The sequence below is a fragment of the Pneumocystis murina genome, assembly GCF_000349005.2.
Source record: "Pneumocystis murina B123 chromosome Unknown supercont1.15, whole genome shotgun sequence".
Lineage (NCBI taxonomy): Eukaryota > Fungi > Ascomycota > Pneumocystomycetes > Pneumocystales > Pneumocystaceae > Pneumocystis > Pneumocystis murina.
The window spans coordinates 274,267-299,885 of record NW_017802373.1 but is presented as its reverse complement, the minus strand read 5'-3'; the positions used below and the strand labels follow the sequence as shown (position 1 = coordinate 299,885).

At 25.7% G+C, this 25,619-nt stretch overlaps 11 protein-coding genes across 11 annotated transcripts; 4 read left to right on the top strand and 7 right to left on the bottom strand.

Moving 5' to 3' along the window:
* Positions 1 to 164: 164 nt before the first annotated feature.
* Positions 165 to 786, bottom strand: PNEG_03123 (hypothetical protein; the record flags this gene model as incomplete). Its single annotated transcript, XM_007876991.1, has 4 exons — positions 165 to 374; positions 424 to 485; positions 527 to 623; positions 670 to 786. The coding sequence occupies 4 exons, from the start codon at positions 784 to 786 to the stop codon at positions 165 to 167; spliced, it is 486 nt and encodes a 161-aa protein (XP_007875182.1).
* Positions 787 to 1,298: 512 nt separating this feature from the next.
* Positions 1,299 to 2,065, bottom strand: PNEG_03122 (40S ribosomal protein S11). Its single transcript, XM_007876990.1, has 3 exons — positions 2,004 to 2,065; positions 1,841 to 1,962; positions 1,299 to 1,711 (listed from the first exon to the last, which is right to left on the bottom strand). The coding sequence occupies exons 1-3, from the start codon at positions 2,048 to 2,050 to the stop codon at positions 1,401 to 1,403; spliced, it is 480 nt and encodes a 159-aa protein (XP_007875181.1). The 5' UTR covers positions 2,051 to 2,065; the 3' UTR covers positions 1,299 to 1,400.
* Positions 2,066 to 2,176: 111 nt separating this feature from the next.
* PNEG_03121 (hypothetical protein) lies at positions 2,177 to 6,311 on the bottom strand (the record flags this gene model as incomplete). The annotated part of the gene is made up of 12 exons (XM_007876988.1): positions 6,017 to 6,311; positions 5,751 to 5,968; positions 5,607 to 5,708; positions 4,957 to 5,564; positions 4,841 to 4,909; positions 4,728 to 4,802; positions 3,779 to 4,686; positions 3,549 to 3,734; positions 3,237 to 3,500; positions 2,679 to 3,191; positions 2,575 to 2,634; positions 2,177 to 2,527 (listed from the first exon to the last, which is right to left on the bottom strand). Exons 1-12 carry the CDS (start codon positions 6,239 to 6,241, stop codon positions 2,177 to 2,179), a joined length of 3,579 nt encoding a protein of 1,192 aa, XP_007875179.1. The 5' UTR covers positions 6,242 to 6,311.
* Positions 6,312 to 6,444: 133 nt separating this feature from the next.
* On the top strand, positions 6,445 to 9,265 carry PNEG_03120 (hypothetical protein; the record flags this gene model as incomplete). The annotated part of the gene is made up of 12 exons (XM_007876987.1): positions 6,445 to 6,495; positions 6,543 to 6,705; positions 6,751 to 7,509; positions 7,555 to 7,619; positions 7,662 to 7,720; positions 7,767 to 7,932; positions 7,973 to 8,033; positions 8,083 to 8,153; positions 8,202 to 8,585; positions 8,627 to 8,815; positions 8,861 to 9,038; positions 9,087 to 9,265. The coding sequence occupies 12 exons, from the start codon at positions 6,445 to 6,447 to the stop codon at positions 9,263 to 9,265; spliced, it is 2,325 nt and encodes a 774-aa protein (XP_007875178.1).
* Positions 9,266 to 9,310: 45 nt separating this feature from the next.
* Positions 9,311 to 10,125, top strand: PNEG_03119 (hypothetical protein; the record flags this gene model as incomplete). Its single annotated transcript, XM_007876986.1, has 3 exons — positions 9,311 to 9,388; positions 9,434 to 9,710; positions 9,752 to 10,125. The coding sequence occupies 3 exons, from the start codon at positions 9,311 to 9,313 to the stop codon at positions 10,123 to 10,125; spliced, it is 729 nt and encodes a 242-aa protein (XP_007875177.1).
* Positions 10,126 to 10,250: 125 nt separating this feature from the next.
* Positions 10,251 to 12,727, top strand: PNEG_03118 (hypothetical protein; the record flags this gene model as incomplete). Its single annotated transcript, XM_007876984.1, has 12 exons — positions 10,251 to 10,346; positions 10,389 to 10,529; positions 10,573 to 10,816; positions 10,863 to 11,130; positions 11,175 to 11,210; positions 11,251 to 11,345; positions 11,387 to 11,478; positions 11,524 to 11,664; positions 11,709 to 12,281; positions 12,330 to 12,376; positions 12,417 to 12,466; positions 12,516 to 12,727. 12 exons carry the CDS (start codon positions 10,251 to 10,253, stop codon positions 12,725 to 12,727), a joined length of 1,995 nt encoding a protein of 664 aa, XP_007875175.1.
* Positions 12,728 to 13,052: 325 nt separating this feature from the next.
* PNEG_03117 (hypothetical protein) lies at positions 13,053 to 16,774 on the bottom strand (the record flags this gene model as incomplete). Its single annotated transcript, XM_007876982.1, has 11 exons — positions 13,053 to 14,602; positions 14,654 to 15,054; positions 15,099 to 15,333; positions 15,377 to 15,453; positions 15,496 to 15,911; positions 15,960 to 16,056; positions 16,096 to 16,218; positions 16,262 to 16,380; positions 16,427 to 16,579; positions 16,623 to 16,671; positions 16,713 to 16,774. The coding sequence occupies 11 exons, from the start codon at positions 16,772 to 16,774 to the stop codon at positions 13,053 to 13,055; spliced, it is 3,282 nt and encodes a 1,093-aa protein (XP_007875173.1).
* A 140-nt stretch (positions 16,775 to 16,914) lies between these two features.
* On the top strand, positions 16,915 to 18,853 carry PNEG_03116 (hypothetical protein; the record flags this gene model as incomplete). The annotated part of the gene is made up of 6 exons (XM_007876981.1): positions 16,915 to 16,936; positions 16,984 to 17,072; positions 17,120 to 17,218; positions 17,267 to 17,421; positions 17,463 to 17,724; positions 17,774 to 18,853. 6 exons carry the CDS (start codon positions 16,915 to 16,917, stop codon positions 18,851 to 18,853), a joined length of 1,707 nt encoding a protein of 568 aa, XP_007875172.1.
* A 542-nt stretch (positions 18,854 to 19,395) lies between these two features.
* On the bottom strand, positions 19,396 to 21,766 carry PNEG_03115 (hypothetical protein; the record flags this gene model as incomplete). Its single annotated transcript, XM_007876980.1, has 14 exons — positions 19,396 to 19,541; positions 19,582 to 19,648; positions 19,698 to 19,881; positions 19,922 to 19,994; positions 20,036 to 20,250; positions 20,292 to 20,536; positions 20,581 to 20,804; positions 20,851 to 20,931; positions 20,977 to 21,010; positions 21,062 to 21,136; positions 21,179 to 21,319; positions 21,370 to 21,479; positions 21,523 to 21,603; positions 21,649 to 21,766. The coding sequence occupies 14 exons, from the start codon at positions 21,764 to 21,766 to the stop codon at positions 19,396 to 19,398; spliced, it is 1,794 nt and encodes a 597-aa protein (XP_007875171.1).
* A 318-nt stretch (positions 21,767 to 22,084) lies between these two features.
* On the bottom strand, positions 22,085 to 23,279 carry PNEG_03114 (hypothetical protein). The gene is made up of 2 exons (XM_007876979.1): positions 23,053 to 23,279; positions 22,085 to 23,005 (listed from the first exon to the last, which is right to left on the bottom strand). Exons 1-2 carry the CDS (start codon positions 23,257 to 23,259, stop codon positions 22,106 to 22,108), a joined length of 1,107 nt encoding a protein of 368 aa, XP_007875170.1. The 5' UTR covers positions 23,260 to 23,279; the 3' UTR covers positions 22,085 to 22,105.
* A 1,004-nt stretch (positions 23,280 to 24,283) lies between these two features.
* On the bottom strand, positions 24,284 to 25,582 carry PNEG_03113 (hypothetical protein; the record flags this gene model as incomplete). Its single annotated transcript, XM_007876978.1, has 7 exons — positions 25,440 to 25,582; positions 25,369 to 25,397; positions 25,242 to 25,317; positions 24,770 to 25,198; positions 24,453 to 24,727; positions 24,378 to 24,406; positions 24,284 to 24,333 (listed from the first exon to the last, which is right to left on the bottom strand). The coding sequence occupies exons 1-7, from the start codon at positions 25,464 to 25,466 to the stop codon at positions 24,284 to 24,286; spliced, it is 915 nt and encodes a 304-aa protein (XP_007875169.1). The 5' UTR covers positions 25,467 to 25,582.
* Between the last annotated feature and the right edge of the window lie 37 nt (positions 25,583 to 25,619).

Genomic DNA, 25,619 nt, shown 5'->3' with positions numbered 1-25,619 from the left:
CAATTGGTAAATATAAAGTTACATAAAATACATTTAATAAATTAAAACTATTATAACAAATCAAAATAATTATACTATTAAATTCTATGTTTATTTAAAAAATAAGTACTTTAATTTAAAATAACTATATAGTTTTTTTAAAAAAAAAAAAATTATTTAAGATATCATTTTTCTTTGTAGTCTTTAAAATTAACTTTTACATAAAGAATTTTTTTATATATACTATACTTTTTGTACGTAATTATAGACATAGGTTTAATAAATGCCTCAGAATCTTCTTTTATATCAAAATTTGTAATAGTTGTTGTATTTTCAGTAAAATGATCTATAGTAGATTTGTCTTTTTCTTCTAAAAGAAATACAAAGTCATTAACCTAAGTAACAATTTAAATATTATAACATTATGTACTCACAAAAAATTACCCTTTTCAATAAAAAATTACAACTTTTTGAAGGAACGAAAAACAAAGTAATTTTAAACCTATCTTCATTTTTCCAGAGCTATTCAATTTTTAAAAATTCCTACCATCTTCAATTAAATCTTTCATATTTTTTTTTTGTTTTTGTAATTGCTCTTTTTGCAATTTAAGTATAACTGAAGGTTTAATAAGATCTACAATATTCTAAAAATTTAAATATATAAAGAATAGTTTTTGTTAAAAGACATACTCGTAAAAGAGAGTTGCTAAGACATAAAGGATATGGATTATCTAGGAACAATCGCATTTCAATTACTAGATCTTTAGAAATTTGTAAATATTTTCGGTTAATTATAGAATGCGACATTAAAAAAGTAAAATAAAACTAATTATAAATATTAAAAGGACTGTATAGACAAAACTATGTTTTACTAGTCATAATAAAATATAAATTGACAATTTCCTTTAATAATTTATTATTTTAAAAATTTTAAAATTTGCTTAATCGTATTTTTTTTATAAATTTAGTTTTAATAATCAAAATCTTAAATTTTTATAAAATTGACTTAAATTTTTAAAATATAAAAAATTATATTTAAAAATCAAATAAAATATGTAAAATTCATAATCAAAGATTGTATTATTTTTAAATGATAAATATTTACAAAAAGCAATATCTTTCAAAAATTTATAAAATTATTCAAAATTTATTAAAAAGATTTTATAAATCGAAAACTTTTAATCTCAAAAATTCTGTTTCTAAATATTTTATTATAAAAAATATAGGGACATCAATTAAAGCTTAGGAAAATATAAAAACTTTTAACATTCTAGTTATATTTTAAAGAAATAAAATAATATTGTTAAATAGAATGTCCACAAGAAAATAAAGTTATTAAATAAAAAAAAAACAAAAATGCTAATCAAAATATATAATAATAAATATAATAATATATTTTTCTACTATATATATTAAAATATTTAAAATTTTCCAAATTGTTTTGCAGTATCTATTTCATTATGTCTTTCAACTCGTAAAACATTAAAACGAACAGTCTTTGAAAGAGGTCGACATTGACCTACAGTAACAATGTCTCCTTCATTTACACGAAAAGCTGGAGACAAATGTGCGGCAAAGTTTTTATGACGTTTTTCATAACGATTGTATTTAGGAATATAATGAAGATATTCCCTCCGAACAATAATAGTTCGAGTCATTTTAGTAGAAACTACTATTCCAGTAAGGATACGCCCACGAATAGAAACATTTCCAACAAAAGGGCATTTCTTATCTATATTGCTTTTATGTTAGTTTCTGAAAAAAAATATAGCAAATAACAAAAAACATTATTTTTCTAAAAACATCTTAATAAATGTAAAACTTAAATAAAGCTTATTAAAAAAATATCAGCTATACTAACCAATATATTCTCCTTTAATAGCTTCTTTTGGTGTCTTAAACCCAAGACCAACATCTTTATACCATCTTCGATTTTTCCCAAATTTTTTATTTAATGAAGCTTTTGTATTTAAAAAAACATGTCTAAGAAAAAATCAGAAACTATAACAACCTAGGAAACTTACGGCTGTTTCTGAAAACCACGTTCAGACTGCAATACAAGTTCTGACATTAATGGTATTTAATTTTTTTTACTGATAATATTTCCAACGATAAAAATAAGTCACATTCAAAATAAATTACATCATCTTAGAAATTAAAAACTTGATTAAATTATACATAATTATATATAAATCGTTTAAAATTCGTTACATACAAAACTTAACGCCTTTATGCCTCCAACTGAGATTTTTTCCAGTATAGTCTTCAATATTTTAGAAGTATTAGAATTCCCATAAATAATGTGAATATCTATTAAATCATAATTACTTAAATTAGGATATTCATAAAGAATTGAGTGTCGAAGTTTAAAGGTTACATAAAATTTCGAAAAAGACGATGGCAAAAACACTTTTGCAGTCACTTGTAATAATGGTTGATCATTTTCAATAGTTAAATTATACAATAAAGGGTATCGGATTTTAAGTAAGCAAAATTCCGACCATATTAAAGTTGCCGTATACCATATACGACATATAAGTGACAATGCCTAAATAGAATTTAAAATGATTTATCGATTTATATCATTATACTCACTTCTTTAACTGTACAACTTTTTAATCTTTTTTCTAAATAATCAAAAAAAAATTCTTTAACCTAAAAAACATTACCAATACATTATAGATCTTAAAAAAATAAACCTTGTCTTTTACGCCTCCATTCCATTTTATTGATGCATCATTTTTAATAAAATTAAATGTAGTTTCAATCGTATCTAAATATATAAAAACTACAGTATCATGAAAGAAACGTTTTACTTCCCACCCCGTCACAGATTTAAGAATTTGTAACATTTTCTTAATATTTTCAATCTCGCCTTTTTCAAAACAACGGTTAACTTTCATAACTTTTTTATATTCTTCTATCTCTCGATTTAATTTTGCTTGTTTTTCAGATAACTCATGTAATCTATCATCAATTTCACTTATGCATTTTCTAAGTTTTTCAAAATCCTCCGTATCACCTTGTAATTCCTCATTAATATTAAATAAACTAGAGCGAACTTTTCTTAATTCTTTTTGATCGCACTGACTAATTTCTTCCTTAATAGCCTTCATATGTTTTATTTTTTCTTTCAAAGATTCATACGTCTGTTTTATAAGAGGAAAGCATGTGTTTAAAATGGGTTTTGACTCATTAATTATTAATTCATCCTTGATAATAGATTAATAATCAATTAAAAAATATAAATAAAATACCTTCTTTAATCCTTCCAAATTTTTCTCTAACCCTTCTTTCAAACCTAATAATAATTTATCCCTCCAATCATACCATACACTTTTAGCATAAAGTCTTGAATAATTTTTAAGTAATTTAAATTGCCCGACCATAATAACCTGAATATCATGAGAAGCATAGATATATTCTCTAAAAAGTAAAGGATTCTCTTCAGAAGTATCTTTCTCAATTTTATTAACAACCTCTTTCCCTTCTGATATATATTTTTGAAGCTCTTTACAACTCTTAGAAAAGTTAACATAAAAAATAAAATGGTTAAAAATATAACATACAAATTGATAAAGCTCAAGAGTAGGAAGCGTAAGAGATGAAGTATAAACTAATTCTTTTAAAGTTGGAGGATTTGTATTTAAATAAGGAAAAAATGTAGTCTCTCTTCGTTTTGTAGTAGTAAGACCATCCAAAAAAGATATTGATGTCATCTTCAAAAATTCAGTTAAAGTTATCGAAGGCAAAAACTACAACAAATCAGCTATTCATTAACATAACTAACATAACTTACATTATCTTCATCATGTGTCTCGATTAAACGATCTGAATACTCTTTAATATTAGAACTTTTACACGTTTTTTTCGTAGGACTAATAGTATAAGTGTTATTTAAAGTATTTTCATAATTCCTTTTGAGTTTAGATTCAGAATTCTCAAGAATATTGTCTTTTGAAATATTATGAAGAGATAATAATTGAGATGAGATAATGTTCTTCTCAGGAGTTAATTGAAATGGCACATTCTTTTTAGGAGTTAATTGAGCAATACGATCCAAAATATTAAGGCCATTTACAGTAAAAATATCTGATTCGGACATTCCATTTTCTCGTGTTAATTTGTTACCCACAATAATTTTAGTAGTTGGACTACCTAATCCTACTAATTTCATTTCCTCAAAATAACCTATACTTTTTCTATTTTTCAAAAGCTTTGCAGCTTTTGGAGATCCTAGCTGAATTGGCACAACTGTATCGCTTATATTACGAATATTATTTAATGTATTTTTACCGAAAAGGGCATCTATAGCCAAAACACCACTACGGGGAATCCTTTGAGGAGATTTCAATTCAGTATTAAGCGATTTCTTTATATCGATATCCATTGGTAAGCTATCATGTTTTAACGAAACAAATTCTTCTTTCACATTTTTTAAAGTTAAATTATTCTCGTGTTCCAAAACTAATGGTGCAATTTTAGTTAGATCCATGTCAACTGTATTATCATCTTCATAAACAACTATAGGCTTATGAAAATCGTCTAAAGAGAAGCACCCAGAAAACGTATTAGACTGCATCTTTCTTTGTATATTCAATTTCTTCTCTAAACAAACATTGTTGAAAGAAAAATCTAAATCCTTTGTAATTTCTTCGTTAACAGTCAAAATATTCCCGATAGTAGTTGTAAAATCCATGGTTAATCCTTATAAAATGAGATATATTTATTAAAAAACAATTACATACCATCTTTTTGATCCATCCCATTTAAATTCCTAAGAATACCTCCAACAACTTTAGTAGTATCCATATCCACTACATCTTTTATTAATTAAAATATAATTACTAATAAACCCTACCAGAATCTACGTGATTGTCAATTTTTAAAGATCCATTATCAATTGCATGTAATTCCATGGTTGGCTCTTCTAGTTTTTTTTTTCAAAATTAATCCTAATAATAAACATTATCTTACTTTCATTATGTTTTTTATCAGACAGTGACTGGAAATTAAAAAATAATTTGCTCTGATTCTTTTGAATTTCCCCCAAAGTTATAATTGAATTCATTTTTATTTCATTATTTCTTTCAACAACTGAGCTGTCAGGTACATGGGTTAAATGAATTACTGGTTCTTCAGTAGCACTTTTTTCAAATATTGAGCACGGGAGTAGTTTAGTTATATCCATTGTTACTTCTACATCGCCTTCTTCGGGAATAGAATCAGAAGCAACATCTACCAAATCCATTGCTATTTTTTGAGTATTTTTTTTTTCAAATACTGGATTAGAAATCACTTCCGTCAAATCCATCGTCATTTCTCCATCAATATCTTTAAAAATACCCTTATTTTGATAATTGCAAAACTCCTTTTCATGGTTATTTCCAATATCAGAGAAAAATACATTTTCTGATGATTCAATATCAACATGATCTATATCATCTGAAAACTCTTGTCCTTGAGGCATTGGAATAGGAGAATTTATATATGCTTTTGAAGGTTTTACAGGGGAAATGCATTTTATAGGAGAGGGTGTTTTTGGAGAATCATTTAATGCTGATGACTTCTTAGATTTAAAGTTTCTATTAGAATTAGTATAATGAGTAAAAAGAATTGATCAAAACCGTTTAATTGGGGACAATAAAAACTTTTCTTTAGAAGATGGTGTAGTCTTACTTGGAAAAGTAGGATTAGGTGATTGAAATTCCTGATCTTTTTCATATAATCTATTTGATCAAAAAAAATAATTAAATAAAACAAAATCAAACCTTACAGACGCATAATTCGCAAAACTAACACGACGATTAAGACTCTTCCGTCTTTGAGATTTCTTTGTCTCGCTACGCTCGGAATCTTTTTCATTATCTTTTAAAGCAACTTGCATTATGCCTATAACAGTATGATTATCCAAATCATTTTTACAAGATGAATCATGTGTATAATCTAAGGAACATAGAGACGTCTTTAATATCCCCTTATTAGGCATCTATATTCAAATATTAAAACTTTAATCTAATTGAATTCATAATCAAACCCCCAATGTTGTTGATCTTGACTCCTGTTTAGCCATCAAAGGCTTTACAAACTTTTCATCGCTTTCCCCACCAAAAGACTTTGAACGCTTTAAATACGGTCCTTCATTTAATACTAATCCTGTATTTTTATTTGGTGATTGGTTTTCTTTATCCAATATAACTTTATCTAATATGCCTTGTCTCATAGATTCCCACTTTGATTCTGGACTTTTTGTATCTATCATTCCCCTATAATGAGTCTGTTCTTAATCTATTATTAAATGGCAATAATGTATGAACTTCTAACGCTTTTTTTATAATTTCTTAAATATTTTTAAAGCTTATAAACAAATCGATCTTAATTGAAAATATAGTAAAAGAAAATTAATTTTATTAGATATTAATTAATTGACTTTATTAGATAACAATTAATGGATCTTATAAACTAATGATTATTCAAATACCTGATTTTAAATTAGAAAAAAATACATGGTTAAAGGTATTGTTTAATTTGTATTAAAATACAATTTTAAATAAATTTTTAAGTCATTAGGATTTCATGGCCCAATTACATCACTTTTGTTTTTTAATAAATTTATTTTGTTTGCAGGCCAAGGCCCATATATTAAAATTTATGATGTTATACAAGGATTACTTATTCATACAGTGAAGGTTTTTAAAAAAAATCGAATACATGGAATAGTATATGGTTTATTATAATCTTATCTAATTTTGTTTACTGAATTATACAAAGCCAAGAAAAACACATTAATTCTTTGGGGTGGTAAAGATTTTTGTATTGTTAATTTAGATGATTTATTCAATAATTATGATTTCGATATTCATTATACACTAGATTGGATTTTTGATGCAAAACCGTCTTGTGATAAATTATATATATGGCTAGCAACAGCTCATAATAAAGTACATCTTTATGATATCCAAACAAAATGTTATATTCAGACATTTTCATGCACAGAAAATCCTCTTTTATATTCTTCATGCCTCTATATTCATTGTGATGGCTCTGTTACTATTGTTTCTGGAACAGTATTTAATGAAATATATGTATGGAATATTAATAATGTAGAAATTGCAAAAAGAAAAGACTTAATGATACAAATAACTCATCGTTTAAGAGGGCATGAAGGAATAGTTTTTAAAATTAATTTTTCAAAAAATGGAAAATTGTTTTGTACCTGTTCAGATGACAGAAGTATTAGAGTATGGGATATAAATTCAGGAAAATGCAAGGCTACTGGATGGGGTCATGATTCTCGTATATGGGATGTTAAATTTATTGGTAATGATGAGTCTAAACTTATTAGTGTATCAGAAGATACTACTGCTAGATTATGGAGAATAACTTCTGAATCAGAATTAGAACAGGATTCTGTATATGATGGCCATGAAGGAAAAAATATATGGTGTGTTTCTGTTTTTGAAAATATCTTTGCAACTGGTGGAAATGACGGAAAAATACGCCTCTGGGAGATAAATGATAAAGAAAAATGTAAGAGCTATATATATATATATTCAAATATAATATATGATATAGTTCAGTATTACATAACTCCATATGATATTAAAAATGCCCTCAGTTCATTTAATAGATTATACGATGTAGCCATTTTTGATCTACTAGCAATTTATAACGTATATTAGAATTTTCGAAGTTATGTTTTAGTTAATTCTTTTCAAATTTTAATTGTTTCTATGTCTGGGTAAATATTTATATATATTTCATAAAATAATGATAACATTCTTTAGAAGGGTATTAATACATAGTATTAAAACAAAAAAATCGAATTATTTATTTTATGATTTAGATCTTATTGGTTTTTCTAAAGTTTCTCTTTGGTCTAAAACGGATTTTGTGAATATTTCTGACAAATTTGGCAATATATACGTTTTAAATATTAAAAATAAATTATCTGTAAAAATTTTTCTATAAAAATATTACTTATTCTATTTAGACTTCAAAATATCATATATGTGATGAAAAAATACAATCATTGTTTCCTATATCATTTGGAGGTATTTTTAGTATTTTTTATCCAATATCTTACATATATTAATAAAAAAGATTCTCTATATCTCATAACAGTTTCAGCAATATCCTTACGCATTCATTTTCATTTGTTTAAATATATTGAGGTATGTTTATAAATATAATTATTAATAAATAAAGAGATTATAAAACAGTCTAGTTTTATATATGAAAAAAACGATATTATTTCAATTGCTCCAGTGGAGTTAACTGCTGCTACAATTGATTTTAAAACAAATTTAATATTTCTTGGGTTCAAGACAGGGCTTTTAAGTATACATCGTCTAGAAGATTTTGGAAAAGGACTTTCTAGTATTTATTTAGTTGAAGATTTATATAAAAAAAATTCATTATCTACTATTATCCTTCATCCACATGAGAACACTTTATTAAATAAAAAATTAGAAATAACAACAATTGGGCGTGATTGGGTATATTATATATTGGAATTAACTATTCATAATGGTTATAATAATGATAATAAAATATCTATTGAAAAAAGACATCAGGGAAAATGTAATAAGCATGGAATAGAAGGAGTAATTTCAACTATATTCTAGCAAAAAATAATTTATATTAGGGTTTTTATTTAAAAGGAGATTTAATACTTTATGGTTTTAAAAAGCTTAGATTTTCCATATGGAATCAGTCAAAAGGATTTCGTATATTTTCAGTGATATGTGGTGGATCTCATAGACATTGGTCTATATATTTTTCCTGTTCAGAAAAAAATGGAAATTCAGTATTTATTTTTACTAGATCAAATTCTGTTTGAATTATTTAATTATATTTATTATCAACTAAGAGCGTTTAGATTATTGTTTGCAACTTTCTTTTATTATTCCCTTTTCAAAACTTCCAAAAAACAATACTTCAAGGCGGAAGACATGGTAGAGAAATTAGAAGCATGGCATTTTATCCTATTTTGTATCAAAGAAATACATTATTGTTCCTGACAGGTGCAGAAGACACTACTTTAAGATTGTCAAAACGTAAGTTATTCTTGATATTACATATATTGTAGTTTGACATGAAGCAAGTGTATATTACTAATTATAGTGAAATTATTAATATATATCGCGAAAAAGAACATGATACGGGCATAGAAAAAATATCATGGTCAAAAAATGGTTTATTTTTTTTCTCATGTGGAGGAGCAGAGGAATTTGTTGCTTGGAAATTTTCAATGAAAGATTTGAATCAAGTAAGAATAATTTGACATGCAATTTGTCCAGCAATAAATAAAAGAAAAAATGTTCGCATTATGGATTTTTCAGTCATAGAATTTAGTAATAAAGATAACTATTTAATTGTAATGGCTTGTTCAGATTCATCAATTAGGGTAATTATTACTTCGATAAAATAATATTTTTAAAAACACTTTTAGATTTGGTCATTTCTATATAAAACATCAGAATATATCTTAATTTTAAATAAAAAATATTCTACAAAATGTCTTTTAAATGTTACATATATTTTAGAAAAGGACTATTGTTATTTATTAGTAACATCAACTGATGGTTTCATAACATTATGGGATATAAGTAATTACATTTATTCATCTGAAATTATTATAAAAAGTTCAGAAGAATCTTTTCTTCCGATTTGGAAGAATCAAATACATCAATCAAATATTAAGTCGATGATATTAAGACGTCTAGAAGGTAATACATATGTATATAAACTAAAAGATTGAATGTTTTAGAAAATGTATATTTATTAGTTACGGGCGGTGATGATAATAAGATAAATATATTGAAAATTATAGTAAAATTAGACTCAAATCTTTCAAATTATAAAATATCAAGTAAGACTATTACAAATAAACTAAACGCGCATAATTCTTCCATAACCGGTTTAGCATTTAGTGTCTCTGGTTTATTATTTTCTATAGCAACAGATCAAAAATTAAAAATATGGAAGATTGATACATCACAATTAGTTTATCTTGCCGAATTTTATACATATATTGCTGATCCTTGTGGAATATCTATTGCAAAAGTTTTAAATAAAGAAATTTTAGCTATTTATGGAGTAGGGTTAGAGTTTTTTTCATTTGATTACACATTTTTTATATAATTACATAAAAATAATTTTATAATTAATTTTATTAATTTTATGAATTCTATAAAAAAATTAAGCTATTAAAAATATCGTATTTTATTGACTTAAGGATTCTTATAAAGATAAAATATAAATTAGTAATGGATTTTGAAAAAATACAATTCAGTGAGAAAATAAATCAAGTAATCCAGAATGCTTTTATAAGATTCAAGCTAGAACATGGTGAATTTTTTAAAGTAAGTTTATATTTAGTATATATTTTTTTTAATTCTTAAAAGAATCAACTAAAAATTGCACAAAATACTATAAAATATACCCAAGATATACAATGGTCTAATAATTTAGATCGAAATATAATTAATGATTCTCTTATTTCAAAAGCTGATTGCTCTGAAAAAAAGATAAATTTTTACACAATGGTAATTCTTTTTCTATTTATTTTATATTACTAAAATCTAAAAGAATTTTAATAGTTCTTCAAAAACCAGTAAATCTATTTTTCAAAAATGTATAACTATTGAAAATATACCGGGACTTCCAAAATATAAAGAAAATATGTCGTTAAGACTTAATGTTATTAAAAATGATGAAGAAACCCTTCGATTTATACCTTATATTGGGGAGGGTAATGAAGACAGTGATCTTAATTTGCATGAAACATTTGATATTAAAATAAAAATTCAAAGCAAAGAAGAAATTTTAGAAAGCATGTTTTTGGTATTATATATATTATGTTTTTAACACATTTTTAGTGGCAAGCGACCTATCAAATATTTTAGTTAAAACAATCTCAGAATGTGGAATTACTCTTCCAATGCTTTATAATTATTACTTAGATTCTAAAACCAACATTATAGTTTCTCAAAATTTTAAGGAAGAATGGTCCTTATTTTTAAAGCATTGTAAGAAAAATTCTACAGCTAAAGTTACTTTAGGCGAAAAATCTTATTATATCCTTGAAATTTTCACTTCATCATGGAATTATTATATGCCAGTAGAATTATGGAAAACTATGCAATGGTAATAAAACATATATAAATATATTTCAAATTAATAATATGTAGGATAGATAAAACACCTAAACATCATGCTAGAGAAAAGTATTTCATATGATATTTTTTTCGAATATTAATAAAATAGAACTGTTATATTAAAACCTTCTAGTTCTGACCCCTTAGATTCTTATTCACAACTATTATGTGTTTTTTGTTATATGAATGGATGTCCTTATCATGGTAAATATTTTATAATATCTTTTTAACTTTAACTATAATAGATTCTTTTATCACTCGACTTCCAACTCTTTCTCTTGAAAAAGAAGAACCTTATGATAAAGAAACACCTTGTTCTAAAACATGTATTTTAAATGTATGTTAAATTAAGTATTCTATTAGTCTACTTATTTTTTTAAAGATTTCATCTTTTAAAGATATTCCCCAATCTGAATGGACATCAGATGAAATGTCTATTTTAGCAAGTTCTGTAAAAGTTTTAAATACAAACTCTAAACTTTCATGTTTAATTGCATTAGGTTTAAATAAAACATGTATAGAGGTTTGTTTATTGATAAATATTGTTTTCAAATATTGAATAAATAGGTATCTATGAAGATAAATGATGAATCATTTAAGGATTTTTTTAAAAACTTTTGGAATATAAATAAAATAGAAAATTTTTCTAAGAACAATAAAACAACTAATTATCAAAAAGTATCAACTAAAAGAAAAAGATGGACATTATACCCAGATGATTGCGATAAAAGTGGAATAAGTACAGAAAGAACTGAATTAAAACCTTGCGATCATTTAGGCCTTTGTGATGAAAATTGTCCATGTGTACAAAATAGAGTATTTTGTGAAAAATTTTGTCTTTGTCTCGATGATTGTCCAAGAAGATGGTTGGGTTGTCTATGCAAAACAAATAAATGCAGCACATGGGCTTGCGAATGCGTGAAATGGAAACGAGAATGCGATCCTGATATCTGTATTGCATGTGATTCAGCAGAAGCCCTTGATCCAATAAATAGATATAATTTTAATCGTTTAGCATTGATGTGTCAAAATGTTCCTATACAGCAAGGATTAAGCTGTCGTTTGATATTGGGAGAAAGCAATATTTCTGGATGGGGTTTGTTTATTGGAGAATCAGTAACAGCTGATAAATTTCTTGGTGTAAAAAATATAATAAATATTCTATTAATCTATTAAAAAATACTATAGGAGTATAAAGGAGAAATTATATCTCACAATGAATCTGAAAGACGTGGGTAGGTTCATCATAAAGCCATTTCATAATAATAATTTTAGAAAACTTTATGATAAAATTGGAATATCTTTTCTATTTAATTTGAATAAAAGTAACGACACATATACCTTAACTTTATAGAAATTCTTTTAATTTTTAAGATCATGTTGTAGATGCTACAAGGATGGGTAATAAATTTAGATACGCCAATCATTCCAGAAAAAACCCCAATTGTTTTGCTCGTGTTAGCTTAGTAAATGGCACTCACAGGATTGGGTTTTATGCTATTAGAGATATTAAAATTGGGGAAGAAGTAAGTAAATATATATTTAAATTAAAAGTAAATAATTTATTCCCATTAGCTTCTATTTGATTATGGGTATAAGCGATCAAGACAATAATAATGACTAATTTAATTAGGTATAACCAACAAACAATCCATTTTGTGCCTTTGGATTTATGGGAAAAAGACAAGTCAGACTCATATGATAAAGATAAAAAAAGAATAAAAATCCTGAAAGAAATTAAAACGAAAAATAATAAAAAAAAAAGTAAATCCGAATATTAATAAATATTTACGAGCTGATTTTTCTTGAATTAATATTTCTACTCTTGAAACAGTATTTTTTAATCTAATTTGTAACAAGTTTCATATTAATTTTATTTTTTTTGAATAAAATTAAAACTTCTGTCATAAATCAACTAATATCTTGTTGTTTTCTTTTTATATTCTTGAATATATCTTTTTTTTCATTTAAATCTCGAGATAAATTTAAAAATATATTTTTCTTATATTTTTGAGTATTCATTATGCTCGCATTATCAGAAAAGCTTTTAGTGTTATCAAATGTATAATTAATGTTTTTATTAATAATATCAAAATCCTTGTTTTTAACATTTATGAGACTATTTCCAAATTCTAAAAAATTTTTGGATGCGTTTGCAATATTTTCATTCAATGTTGATTCAGAATTCAGTATTTTATGTTGATTATATGTTGTTTTACCAGATCTTTTTAAATTATTTAAAGCCTTAGTAAATCTAGTAGCTTTATTAGATATTTTGGGTTTTGAAATAAATATATTAGAGCCAATAAACCAATAATCTGTCAAAACTGTTTGAACCATATTCATACGTTTAAAATTCATATTTCTAATGACAGGAATAATCATTTCGTTAATTTTCTGTAAAGACCATCCTACCGTAGATACCAAAAAATCTCTTAAATTATCTAAATCGGGAATTCCCCATTCAAAGTCTTTAAAATTTGAATCAACCTCAGGCTCAAGATATGCTTTGTCAACTAGTGGATTTGGGAAATCCTTTGGTAAAAGTATATTGTAAATATTTTTTTTAAATCTATATCTAAACTTTGATGTTTCATCATCCTGAGTTTCTTTAGAATCTTTTACGCGATCATACCATTCTTTAAATTCATTTAAGCTGTCAGAATTAGGAAAATCGGACAAAATTTCAAGAGCAGTAACAGGACCAATTTTTGGAATACCTTCAGTGTAATCACTCCCAAGAAGATGAGCAAGACGAATTAAATTTTTTCTGCCAAGATTAAACTCCCTTTCTAAATCAGATAAAAGATATAACTCGACATATTTTGAATGATTAAACATATTTCTATAAACTTTAGTACCACCAAAAAGAAATACATCTGAATCGTCAGTTATAATTCCATCTACAAGTCCCAATTTAAGAAGTTCTGCACACTGTGCTTCTGCTTCCATGGGTGCAATAATATAAGGTATTCCGAATAACTTTAAAAGATTTTGGCACTCTTCTATCATTATCTGTGTAACACTATCTGCATTTTTCTTAGTTTTTCGATACCTATTCATAAGAAGATCTAAGTCTTTCTCGATATTAGTTTCAGTAGAATCATTTGTTTTATTTAATTCAGAAAAAAAACGATTATGCTCTTCATTTTCTTCAAGAAGGTAATTTGTTAATGTATCATTTTCCAAATCTAAATTATAATCATCATACTCATCTATGTCAGAGATATTATGAATAGAGTCAGCGCCTATTTTACTTTTTTCTTGATTTTTATTAGATGAATTAGAATAATTATTCGCAACTAATTCTATTTCAGAACAATTATCAACTATAGGAATAGATAAAGACATAAATTTATCAGATTTCGAATCAGTTTCTTTTATAGATGTGTTTTTAGCAGAAATATTCTTAATAGATTCCAAATTAATTTTAATATCGAGAGCTTTTTTTGAGTTATCTTCTAAATTAGAAATGTTAACAGTAAAAATGCTAAAATTTCAAATGAAAATACCATGACTAATGTTTTTATCAACAAAATAATTATGCGCTTTAAAGTTATTTAAAAAAACTGAATTTTCTTTAAGAGTTGAAATATCAGTAAATAATATAAAAGATTCCTTTTTATTACGGGATTTATACACCTCTTGTGGTTCTTCAATATTTTCCTCTAGAAAAATAGTATTATTTAATAGATTCTGGCTTGATATTTTATTATATCTAAAACTTGGCTTTGATAAATTTAAAATATGCCCAGACTTCTCTAAATTAGATAAGGGTTCAAAATTTTGATTTAGTTTTGAAATTTCGTTTTTAGGAACTAAAACCTTTGTTTTTAGATGATTTTCTGAATTTTCATTAGACTTCGAGAAAATATCAAATTGAGGTAGAGATAATTTATTATTAGATTTTAATCTAAAGCATTTATGAAGAGAATATGAAAAATTGCATATTAATACCTTCTAGATTTAGCTATATTTTCCTCTGAATTAGGAGTAGATTGATAACGGATATTATTTAATTTTAATTCATCATTAAATTGATTATTTTTCGAGTGCTCAATTTTTTTTTCATCTCTCTTCATTTTTTCAACATGTTCATTACATTCTAAATTAATATCAAAATCATCAAGTTCTAAAAACAATGGTTTATTTTTTATATTGTATGAATGACAATTAATTTTATAATAATCATCTTAAATAAGTATTAATATATATATATATATATAATAAGTTACCAGTTTTCTTAAAAATTTCTTTTTCTGAATCATCAATTAAAAAATTACCTATATTTTCCATAGGAGATGAATTTATACTGAAAAAAATCAATAATAAAAATACAAAAATAAATTTTTACTCATATAAAGGTATATCCTCAAACTCTTCATCTTCATGTGTGGAATCATGATCCTCATCATTAATAACAATAAGATTCTTTTGATTTTTTAAATCAAAATTCAAAACCCAACCTGTTTTAGTATCTTCATCTTTTACTAATAAATATTCTCTATTCGGTTCTCCAACAACCCTTAAAGCGCCCGCTTTATTTATTTCATTGAAATTAAGTAATCTTTGAGTTAGATCATTTCTTTCTTTAACTTTAGTAATTTGAAACTTAGAAAACTCCATAGAATTCGAAAACATCGTCATAAGTTCATCTGCTCTTAATCCCATACGAAGTCTTGATCTCAGACGCGCTATATTTAAGATATTATATTGATCTGCCGGTAATAAAGACTTAAAAAAATCAGAATCATAGTCAATTTTCGAAAACTAAATATTAAATTATTAAAAATATAATCATTACAAATAATTAGTCACATCGAGGGAATTAAGATCTTCATTTGTAAAATTATGTATTGATTCTTGTATATTCCCCTGACTTGTCATTCTAAAATCATCTGACTGCTGAATTTGTCTGTAAAAATTAGACAATTAATATAAAAAAGCTACTTACTCAAAAGATACATTAAGACTAGGAAGATTATAAATATCCCTATTTCCATTTTTCTGTATGATTTCAATATCTTTAGATAAATTCTCCATGTTTTCAAAATATGGAGATTTTTTTAATTTATTGCTAAAAACAAATCAATAAACTAATAAAGAATAAAAAAGATAACTTCTGTTTTTTTCCCTGAATATCTTTTTGGACAGTTTTCTTCATTTGTAATAAAAATATTTTCTCTGCTAATTTTTCTGAATTTTCATCATATTTAAGTCTCTTTTCTGTTCTCTTTTTCTTTTAAATCATAAGTATTTAAAAAAAAGCTAATAAAAAAAACTACAATAATATTTTCCTTAAGAACTGAAATATTTCCGTCAAAAACAAAGATTGGTTTAATCCCATAAAATAACAGTTTACATATTCTTCGAAAAAATCCAATAATATGTCCATTTTTAATAAAATTCCCATCTTTGTCCCTAAATCCTTTAAGAAACTTAACAAATTAATCCTATTTCGCCTATAAAAGATCCCTTTACTTGATACATCCATATAGAGGCGTCTACTGCTAAAATTTTCCCAGAAAGACTAAATTATATAAAAAAACCCTAATTTTTTAATAAACTTACCTCTCTAATTTAACAAATCTTGAAGCTTCCTCAAGAATAGTCCAAAGTTTAGTGACTCCCATTAATTTTTAGACATTAAAGTCTATTTTTTTATTAACGCATGTAAATATTTAAAAAAAATGGTTGAAAAAGTTATCGATGTCTATATTTTTTAAGAAAATATAAAAAATAGACTTTTTTAATCATTTTTTTTTTAAAAAAAATGACAAAAATTAAATCTAAAGGTTAATTTTACAGAATTAGATTTATTCCTTTTTTAGTTATTCTTTAGGTAAATCAGGAGCAGCTAAAAATTTTATTACTCGCAATCAAGCTCTTAAAAAATTACAAGTAACTCTTGCAGATTTTAGAAGATTATGTGTAATTATTATATTGAAAGATCTGGAATATTCTTATTTTTTTATTAGATTTTTAAGGGAATATATCCTAGAGAGCCAAGAAACAAAAAAAAGGCAAACAAAGGATCTACAGCACCAGTAACATTTTATTACTCTAAAGATATTCAAGTAATTGGATATTTTTCAAGAATTTCATTTAAGTATTAATTTAATAAGTATCTTCTTCATGAACCTATTATTGATAAAATACGTCAATATAAAATTTATATAAAAAAATTCAATCGTGCATTAACTCATAAGGAATACGAGATTGTAAGATCATTAGAAGAAAATAAACCTTTTTATACATTAGATCATATTATTAAAGAGAGGTTAGCCTTTTTATTATTGTTTATTTTATTTATTTATATAGATATCCTACATTTCTTGATGCTATTCGAGACCTTGATGACGCTCTTTCTATGCTTTCATTATTTTCATCTGTACAAGTTACTGAAAAAATTGATTCCACCATTATTTCGAATTGTGAACGATTATGTTTAGAATTTCAAAATTATGTTATAGTATCTAAGGCTTTAAGAAAAACCTTTCTTTCTATTAAGGGTATTTATTATCAAGTTGAGATCAAAGGTCAAGAGGTTACATGGTTGGTTCCATATAAATTTTCTCAGAGAGTATGTATTAATAGAATTTGATTATTTATTCATTCATTTGTTTTATTAGATACCTGTTGACATAGATCTTCGAATTATGCTCACTTTTTTGGAATTTTATCAGACTTTTGTTGGTTTTATTAACTATAAATTATATACCGATTCTGGTTTAACTTATCCACCTCCTGTTAATGTTTCTCTTTTTGAAGAAGCAGGAGATATTTCGGCTTATAATTTAGAAAAATTAACAACAATTCAAACAGAAAATCAATTAGAGGGAAATAAAAGACCTAAAGATATAAAGAAACAAATTAGTACATTAGATAAAAAATTAGATAAGATATCAGAAGAAACAAATTTTTTAATAAACGATGACTTAAAGATTTCTGAAAATATAGCTGATGAAGCTGTTCTCGACAACTTTTCTTTGCATAATAATTCTGATGATTCTAATAAATTAATTCAACCTGTTACTGCTAGTTCTACAGAAGTCAATATATTTGAAAAATTTATTTTCTATTTATCTCGAGAAGTTCCTCGTTATTCGTTAGAATTTGTTATAAAGTCATTTGGAGGAAAGGTTGGATGGGATCCTGTCCTTGGAAGCGGCTCTCTTTTTAAAGAAGATGACATGACAATTACACATCAAGTTTATGATAGACCAACTTTACATAAAAAAATTTTGAACAGAATTTATATTCAGCCCCAATGGGTTTATGATTGTATCAATAAAAAAAAAATATTGAGTACAAATGAATATGCACCAGGTTCTTTATTACCTCCTCATTTAAGTCCATTTGTAAAAATAGAGGATGAAGGGTATAATCCAGAAGCGGAAGAGGATTATGATGTGAAGGAGCAGGATGAATCAAATAATATTGACATGAATGATTATGAAAAAAAAGATATACAGGACAGTTCTTTACCATTTTCATATTATATAAAAAAAACCAAAAAATCAAATGAAACCAAGGAAACTGAATCAGAAGAGATAAAGGATCTTTCAAAGGTCATGTTAACCAATAAACAAAGAAAACTTTACAAAAAAATGATTCATAGCAATTTAAAGAAAAAAGAAGAAATAGACAGACTAAAAAAAAGACGTAAAGAATTAATACAAAAAAATAAAAAAAACATGTTAAAATCATAAATATAGCCATATAATATACAATAAATATAATTTCATCATTTTAAATATATTTTTTTTAAAAAATTAAATTTTAAAAAATGCAGATGCTAATTTCTTTAATTTTTATTAAATATCTATGATTGTCTTTGTTTGTGCCTTTTATTCACTTTGCATATTATATAAAGTCGCCCTTTTCTTCTGACACTGTAGCAATGTTCACAAAGCTTTTTAACAGATGTTTGATTTTTCATTCCAGAAACTTGAAATATTGGTAAAAAAGAACGGTTTTTAATGATATTGCGTATTTTATAGGATTTAAATATTGGAAATAACCCGAATCTTGAATTTTCTTTTATATTTATCCATCTTAAGTATGTTAGGTTCATATTTTTACAGTATCGAAATTAAAGATAATAGGAAATTTTAAATATAAGATTTTATAATCAGAAATTAATTAAAAAATGTTATAAATATATATTAAAAGCCAATAAAATATTAATAATAAATAGCCTTTTAGAACTTTGTAATTATCAATTTTTGTATTATTTATAAAACCTAATATTTTAAATTTTTTTATATTTCAGAAATTCAGGTGGAACTAATTTTGGCCAATTTACATAATATAGACCATTAGATATTATAAAATAAGCCGAGCATATGAGTACAAAGAACCAAAAGGTCAAGAAAATATGAGGAGAAATAATAATATCTAGAATAAGTTATAAAGTTTTAAATTAAGATTTTATTACTTTCTAAACCAGGTAAAATTATTTTAGCTAAAATCATGAAAATAGAAAAAAATAAAACATATGGGATCTATAATTTTTATAAGCTTAAAAAAATAAAAAAAAAAAGTAGATATTACATATTTTATAAATAATGATCTATGATAGGGTAAAGAAATTTTTCCGGCTTGATATGGTAAATAATTTCCAAGAAATAAATCAAAACTGTCTTGACGAGACCCATCAGTAAAATTATTTTGAAAATATCGTATAATAGAATTAATTAAATCGCGAAATTCTCCTCTTTTCGTACGTTTCCCGGTCCTTATTTATCAAAAATAGAAAGTTATTCTAGATAATTTACCTTGTAAAATCTGTCTTTAAAGCTCCTGTGCCAGAGTAAGAAATACTTATAAAATCTCCATTATCCGCCCACACTAATTTGTATAAGAAAAATAATGAAAATAATTATATTTACTATTTCTAAATAAGTGATCAAAATCTGGATAATCCTCAATATTTTCATAATCATTGAAAATTCCGATATCATTTAATTGTTTAGTTAATACCCATCTTGCTAATGCAGATTGTATAACATTTGTACGATCCAAACAATCTATACAATTTGTGCGTACTATTGATGTTTGAAAATAAATTGGGAATATTTGATCAGAACAATCAATATAACAATAACTATAATATTAAATATTAATAAAATCCAAAATATAAATTACTTTTGTTTAAGGTATGGTATAAGCTGGTCTATTAAAATTCGAACTCTATGCCATCTCGTTTTTTTACATTCTTGATGAAAATCAAAATAAAAATATTTTATCTTAGGATCACTTAAAATCTTAATAATTTCCTCATAAGCAGCCTTAATATTATATTCACGTCCATGTTGATTAACTAAATTCACAATAATTTGATCCCCATAAATTCTAATTTGCTTATCAAAATGCAATCGTGCCGAGTTAACCTATTTCTAATTAAAAAAAAATTAAAGATATAAAAATATGATACAGAATCATTAATATTAAAAACGCGTAATTTCGGTTTATATTTTAAATTATTTATTTCTGCCCAGAATATTGGAACACTTCCCCGTATTTGAACAAATGATAATTTTAATTGCTTAGTAACACCTGAAAGTTTATTTGTATTTTCAAATAAAACAATCTGCTCAGTTTCATTAAAATTTGAAACATTCCCATCTTCATCAATTCCTCTAGAAAAATATCTTGTTCCTAATAAACAGATTAGTTTTAATCCTAGAAATAAAATACATAATACCTGCCCTAAATCTAGAGCGTCTTGATATTAATAGAATAGTTAAAAAATGATTCTTAATTGCTATACGAGTAATTTTTACAACTAATTTTCTTGATTGGAATGAAAAATGAAAAACTTAAAACCTACATCCATAGATAACTGGTAGTATATAGTTATCTATCTATATATAATCAATAAATAATAAATTTATAAAAATAAGAATAAAACATACATCAGAATGAGAAGATTCTCTTAAGCCAATCAAATCGGACTGAATAAACTTATTCCAGAAGAATCGTTCATCCGCCTAATCTTAATAATTTTTTTACATTATTACAAATGATCTTACAATTTCCCATGATGGAGATTTAGTATTTAATACTATCTGCCTTTGTATTGTATTTGTTATATCAAATGTATATGAGAAATAAAATGTTCCTGTTTTTAAATGTTTTTTTATTAAATTAAGATATTCCACTTCTTCATGATCCTATTAACCGGTTATTTTTAAAACTTACTTAAAAAGAAATCAATAATAACTTTATATTTGTTTTTTAAAGACATAAGACGAACTGATTTAATCCGAAATATATCGTTTTGATCAATTTTTCCAACAATTTCTCTTTCTGTTATAATAATTAAATATTTGTCTATTTTAATTAAATAAATATTGTTATTTTAATATAAAAAAACCATATTTTAACCGTATTATCCCAAGAATTCCATAAATACGAAGGATTTCATGATTTATTGGAATAGGATAAGTATCTCTTTCTATTTAAATCATTAACAAATGTCAAAAATTTATATAAAGACAACGATGTAAATTCAATTTTCCATTTAGCCGGTCAATCACAAGTAAGCTTCCTGATTTGCTTTCAGGAACGAGAACAAACTCATCTTTAGATGTGTATAAATATAAAGTTTGATGAAGCATGATTTTCGATGAACTTGAGCCCGCTTCGGCCCAGTCTTACATTAGAGGAATTAAGGAGAAAATATAGAAAAAAATAAAATAGAAAATTGAATTGCTTTTATTAATGATATATAATATTCAAACGAAAACCGAAATGCAACAAATAATGCATTAGAGAGATAGACGCTAAATGGCCAACTGATATATATATATATATATATATATGAATGTTAAATATGAAAAAATGTAAATATAAGATGTTATCAATAAATATCAAGCGAAACATATCCAGATAGATTTAACCTTCCGGCGCAAAAACGATATTAAAGCATGATAGTTGTAAAAATATATCTAAAAAAATCAAGTCATAGGACTCACATCTGCATAATGATTGCATTCATTATCATCAGCAGGTGGTGTAGGAAGACCAGTTTCACTTTTCTGTATATCTCCAAATTGATCAGCAATTGTTTCCGAAGTATGATTATTGATGCAAAGGTAAAATTGAGAATGTCGAGAATGTCTATGTGGAGAAGGCGTATGAGGGGAATTGACTTGTAAAGAAGTGCGTGTTGATGAAATTGAGGAAAGATAATCACTAATTATCTTTTTGATACCAATATGTGAATATTTTTTAAGAATAACATCTGAAATATTATTAAGATGAGAGTGAAATGTATTAATGCATGCAAAAGTATCTGAAGAGGAAATCATATAATATTTCTTCGGCTGTAAAATTGATTGTGCAAGAAAAAGAGATGCTTCTGCTACCGTACTTGGTAAACATATCAAATCACGATGAAATAAAGCAAGTTCAGTGAAAAATTGTGCAAGTGTTACTATATTTTCTGGAAAATTTGCATATATAGTCATCATCTGAAGAAATGTAAAAGCCGTCGGATGCCCAATCATCCAATCTAATGTTTTTATAATATGACTTTCCATTTGAACAAACATCTCTTCGCGATAACTATCACAACACATGGTAGATAATTCTTTTAAGGTTGGAACACGATCCTTTGGTTCTTCAAATTTAGCTGCAATCCATAATGCAGCACATCCAAGTAACTGATAATGTTTTTTAAAAACAACTCTCTTAGATGTATACCGGTCAATTAGATTTACAGTTAAATATAATGTAACGGGTTGTAAATGAAACCCAGAATGCACTTCAAGAATGAAATCAATCAAGTATGGCCGCATATACCATTCAAGTTCTGGTTGTAAATCCATCATTTTGGGTGATGCTAGTGTTGCCTTCTAAAGGTTTTTTTAACACTTTACTATACTATTTTAAAAATACCAACCTCCATAGTTTTCATATATGCTATTGTTTCTTCCCTATAATCGTCTTGAATCATTGATGATTGCGTGTTTTTTATGCAAGATTCTTTACGCTTCTTAAACTCCCCAGTTCCTTCACCTGAAATTGGAGATAAGGGTAATGATGGCCTACGTTGTTTCGCAATATTTGCTCGTAAACATGAATCGGGAATTATACTTTTGACAGGCATCTTTTGTTCTGCCAAACAAAATATTTTATATTTAATATCAAATTCGAAGTTAACACTCTATCTCCTGCCTAGGCACCTTATCCAGCAAGTATATGCGTATTGTATGCGTACTGTAATTACACTATACGCGTCTTGATGATTTCGTGTCCCTATAAACCGCCTCGTGGCAGTTGTAAGGAGACATTCTATATGTCATCCGCTTATATGAGGTGAGGAGTTGACCAGGAACGATGCTTTAGAGTCTCGCATTGATACTGGAGGAAATGTTTGTGACGGTCCCGCACATTAGGCTTTGAGCAGTGACTCATTCGAAGCGCACGGTGAATTTTGTTTAAGCAGATATTTCCTGAGGTGGTGAAATATGCAGAATACGCTAAACCATTTGTCTAAATACGCATGTAATAGCTTCAAAGATTAATATAATTTGTGAAGAAGCGTATAGGTTTATTTTTCTTAATTTACGTTTAAGATTCGTTTAATATGAATTTAACCCTTGCTTAACCCACGCTTACTCCACATTTTAAGAAAGTTTTAACCGAAAACTAACCTTAAACTTTTTATAGAGCGCCCACATAAAGTTAGTATTTCTATATAAAAAACTGTCATAGAGACCCTTATCCTTGCGACTGTAGTTAGTTAAACAGCTAAATTAATAGTAAAATTAGCTCTCTGCAAGAGCGCGAAACAACACAATGATAGATATGCAGGGCGCAAGATGCGTAGATTTTATATGTAGATATATCAAACATGAAATATAAGATATTTATGATGTTTAAAGAAATGAGATTTAAATAGGATGATTAGGAGTTATACATAAGAAAAAAGGTTTTATTGCAAAAGATTTATTTAAAAGGAAATATAAAAGAAATATGTAAAAAGAAGAAATATGATTAGTATCTAAGATATATAGAAAGAAAAATTAAATATTAATTTTACGATTAAAAAATAAAAGGAAAAATAAATATGAATTATTTTAAGATAAAGTTTTTATAACCTAAAAAATGTATTATAAATTCTATGAAAATTATATTTTGCAAACGCCTCCAATACATTTGACAATAATAATAACAATAGCTAAAAAATTATAAATATTATGTTAGAGAATAAATATAACTCACTAATTGCAATTAATATTAAAACGACTAATCTTTCAAGCTATTAATATATAATTACATATAAAAGAAATAACATACCCAAAACAATAACACCGTTTACGTCGCGCAGCACGTATATTTTCAATTGCTTTATCTTGATGTTGAACACCTTGTTCAATATTTGTATAAACGGTCTCTGCTTGTTGTGAAATAACTTGAAGCGGTTCATCTTGCTGTTCTATCAAAATATTCATTTCATTGAATAATTCTGCTAATTCCATAATTGTTTGCTCTATCTTTTTAATATCTTGATGCCGTTCTTGTACTTCTTGTAAAGCAATACGTGCTTCGCCATGTCGATTACTTCGCAACAACTATCCAGTTTAATCTTGATTTATAAATATATTATTTCTTACTGCTTGACTAAAGATTTGCATCCCTTGATCATCGTTTAGTGCAACATGGATCTCTTCTTGCGTCATATTTGGATTTACTGTCTCTATTTGACGACATAATCTCTGCCGATATCGTTGATTAAATGAATTCTCAACTTTTGAATAATTTTGAATCGATTCTAAGAACTTTTTTTTAATATTACTCGTCTGTGTTAGTCGAACTTGCAAATCGGCTGTTTGCGCTGATTGTTTATTTTTTTTTTCTAAAATTTTAATATCATCTCGAACCAAATTCTGTATATGCCGAGTCCGTGCCTTCGTATCATCCAACTGTTGATGCAAATATGTTATCTGTTCTTCCGTAATCTCATTCAATAATCTTTGATGTAGCTGTTCAATTTGTTGTACATTTTCCTTAATAGTAGAAATCATATTGCGAAGATCCTCAATCTGAATCCTATAAGCCATTCTTCTCTTTTATAAACTCTCATACTTTTTTAAAAAATTCTGTTAGGGTAGTTTTATCTGAAAGATCTTCTAACTCATAATCATTCGAATCTTCTTTTTCCCTTTTTCAAACTCATCAGTTTTCTTCTCTTACTCTAATTCCCTTTATATACCCTTTAATTTCCAATTCTTTTTCGTTTTCCTAACCTTTTTAATCTTTTACTTTTTTTATCTTTTTTCTAACCTCATGTTTATTACTCTGCCATTTCATTTCCGAGTAATTTAAAAATATAAATTTAAGAAATAAAACCTTCTAATAAAGGCCCTCTGTATTTCTTAAGTATAAATGAGCCTTTTCTTAACTGATTTCTTATATTTTTATTAAAAAATAAATTAGTTTAATTTATTTTTTAATATTTTAAGA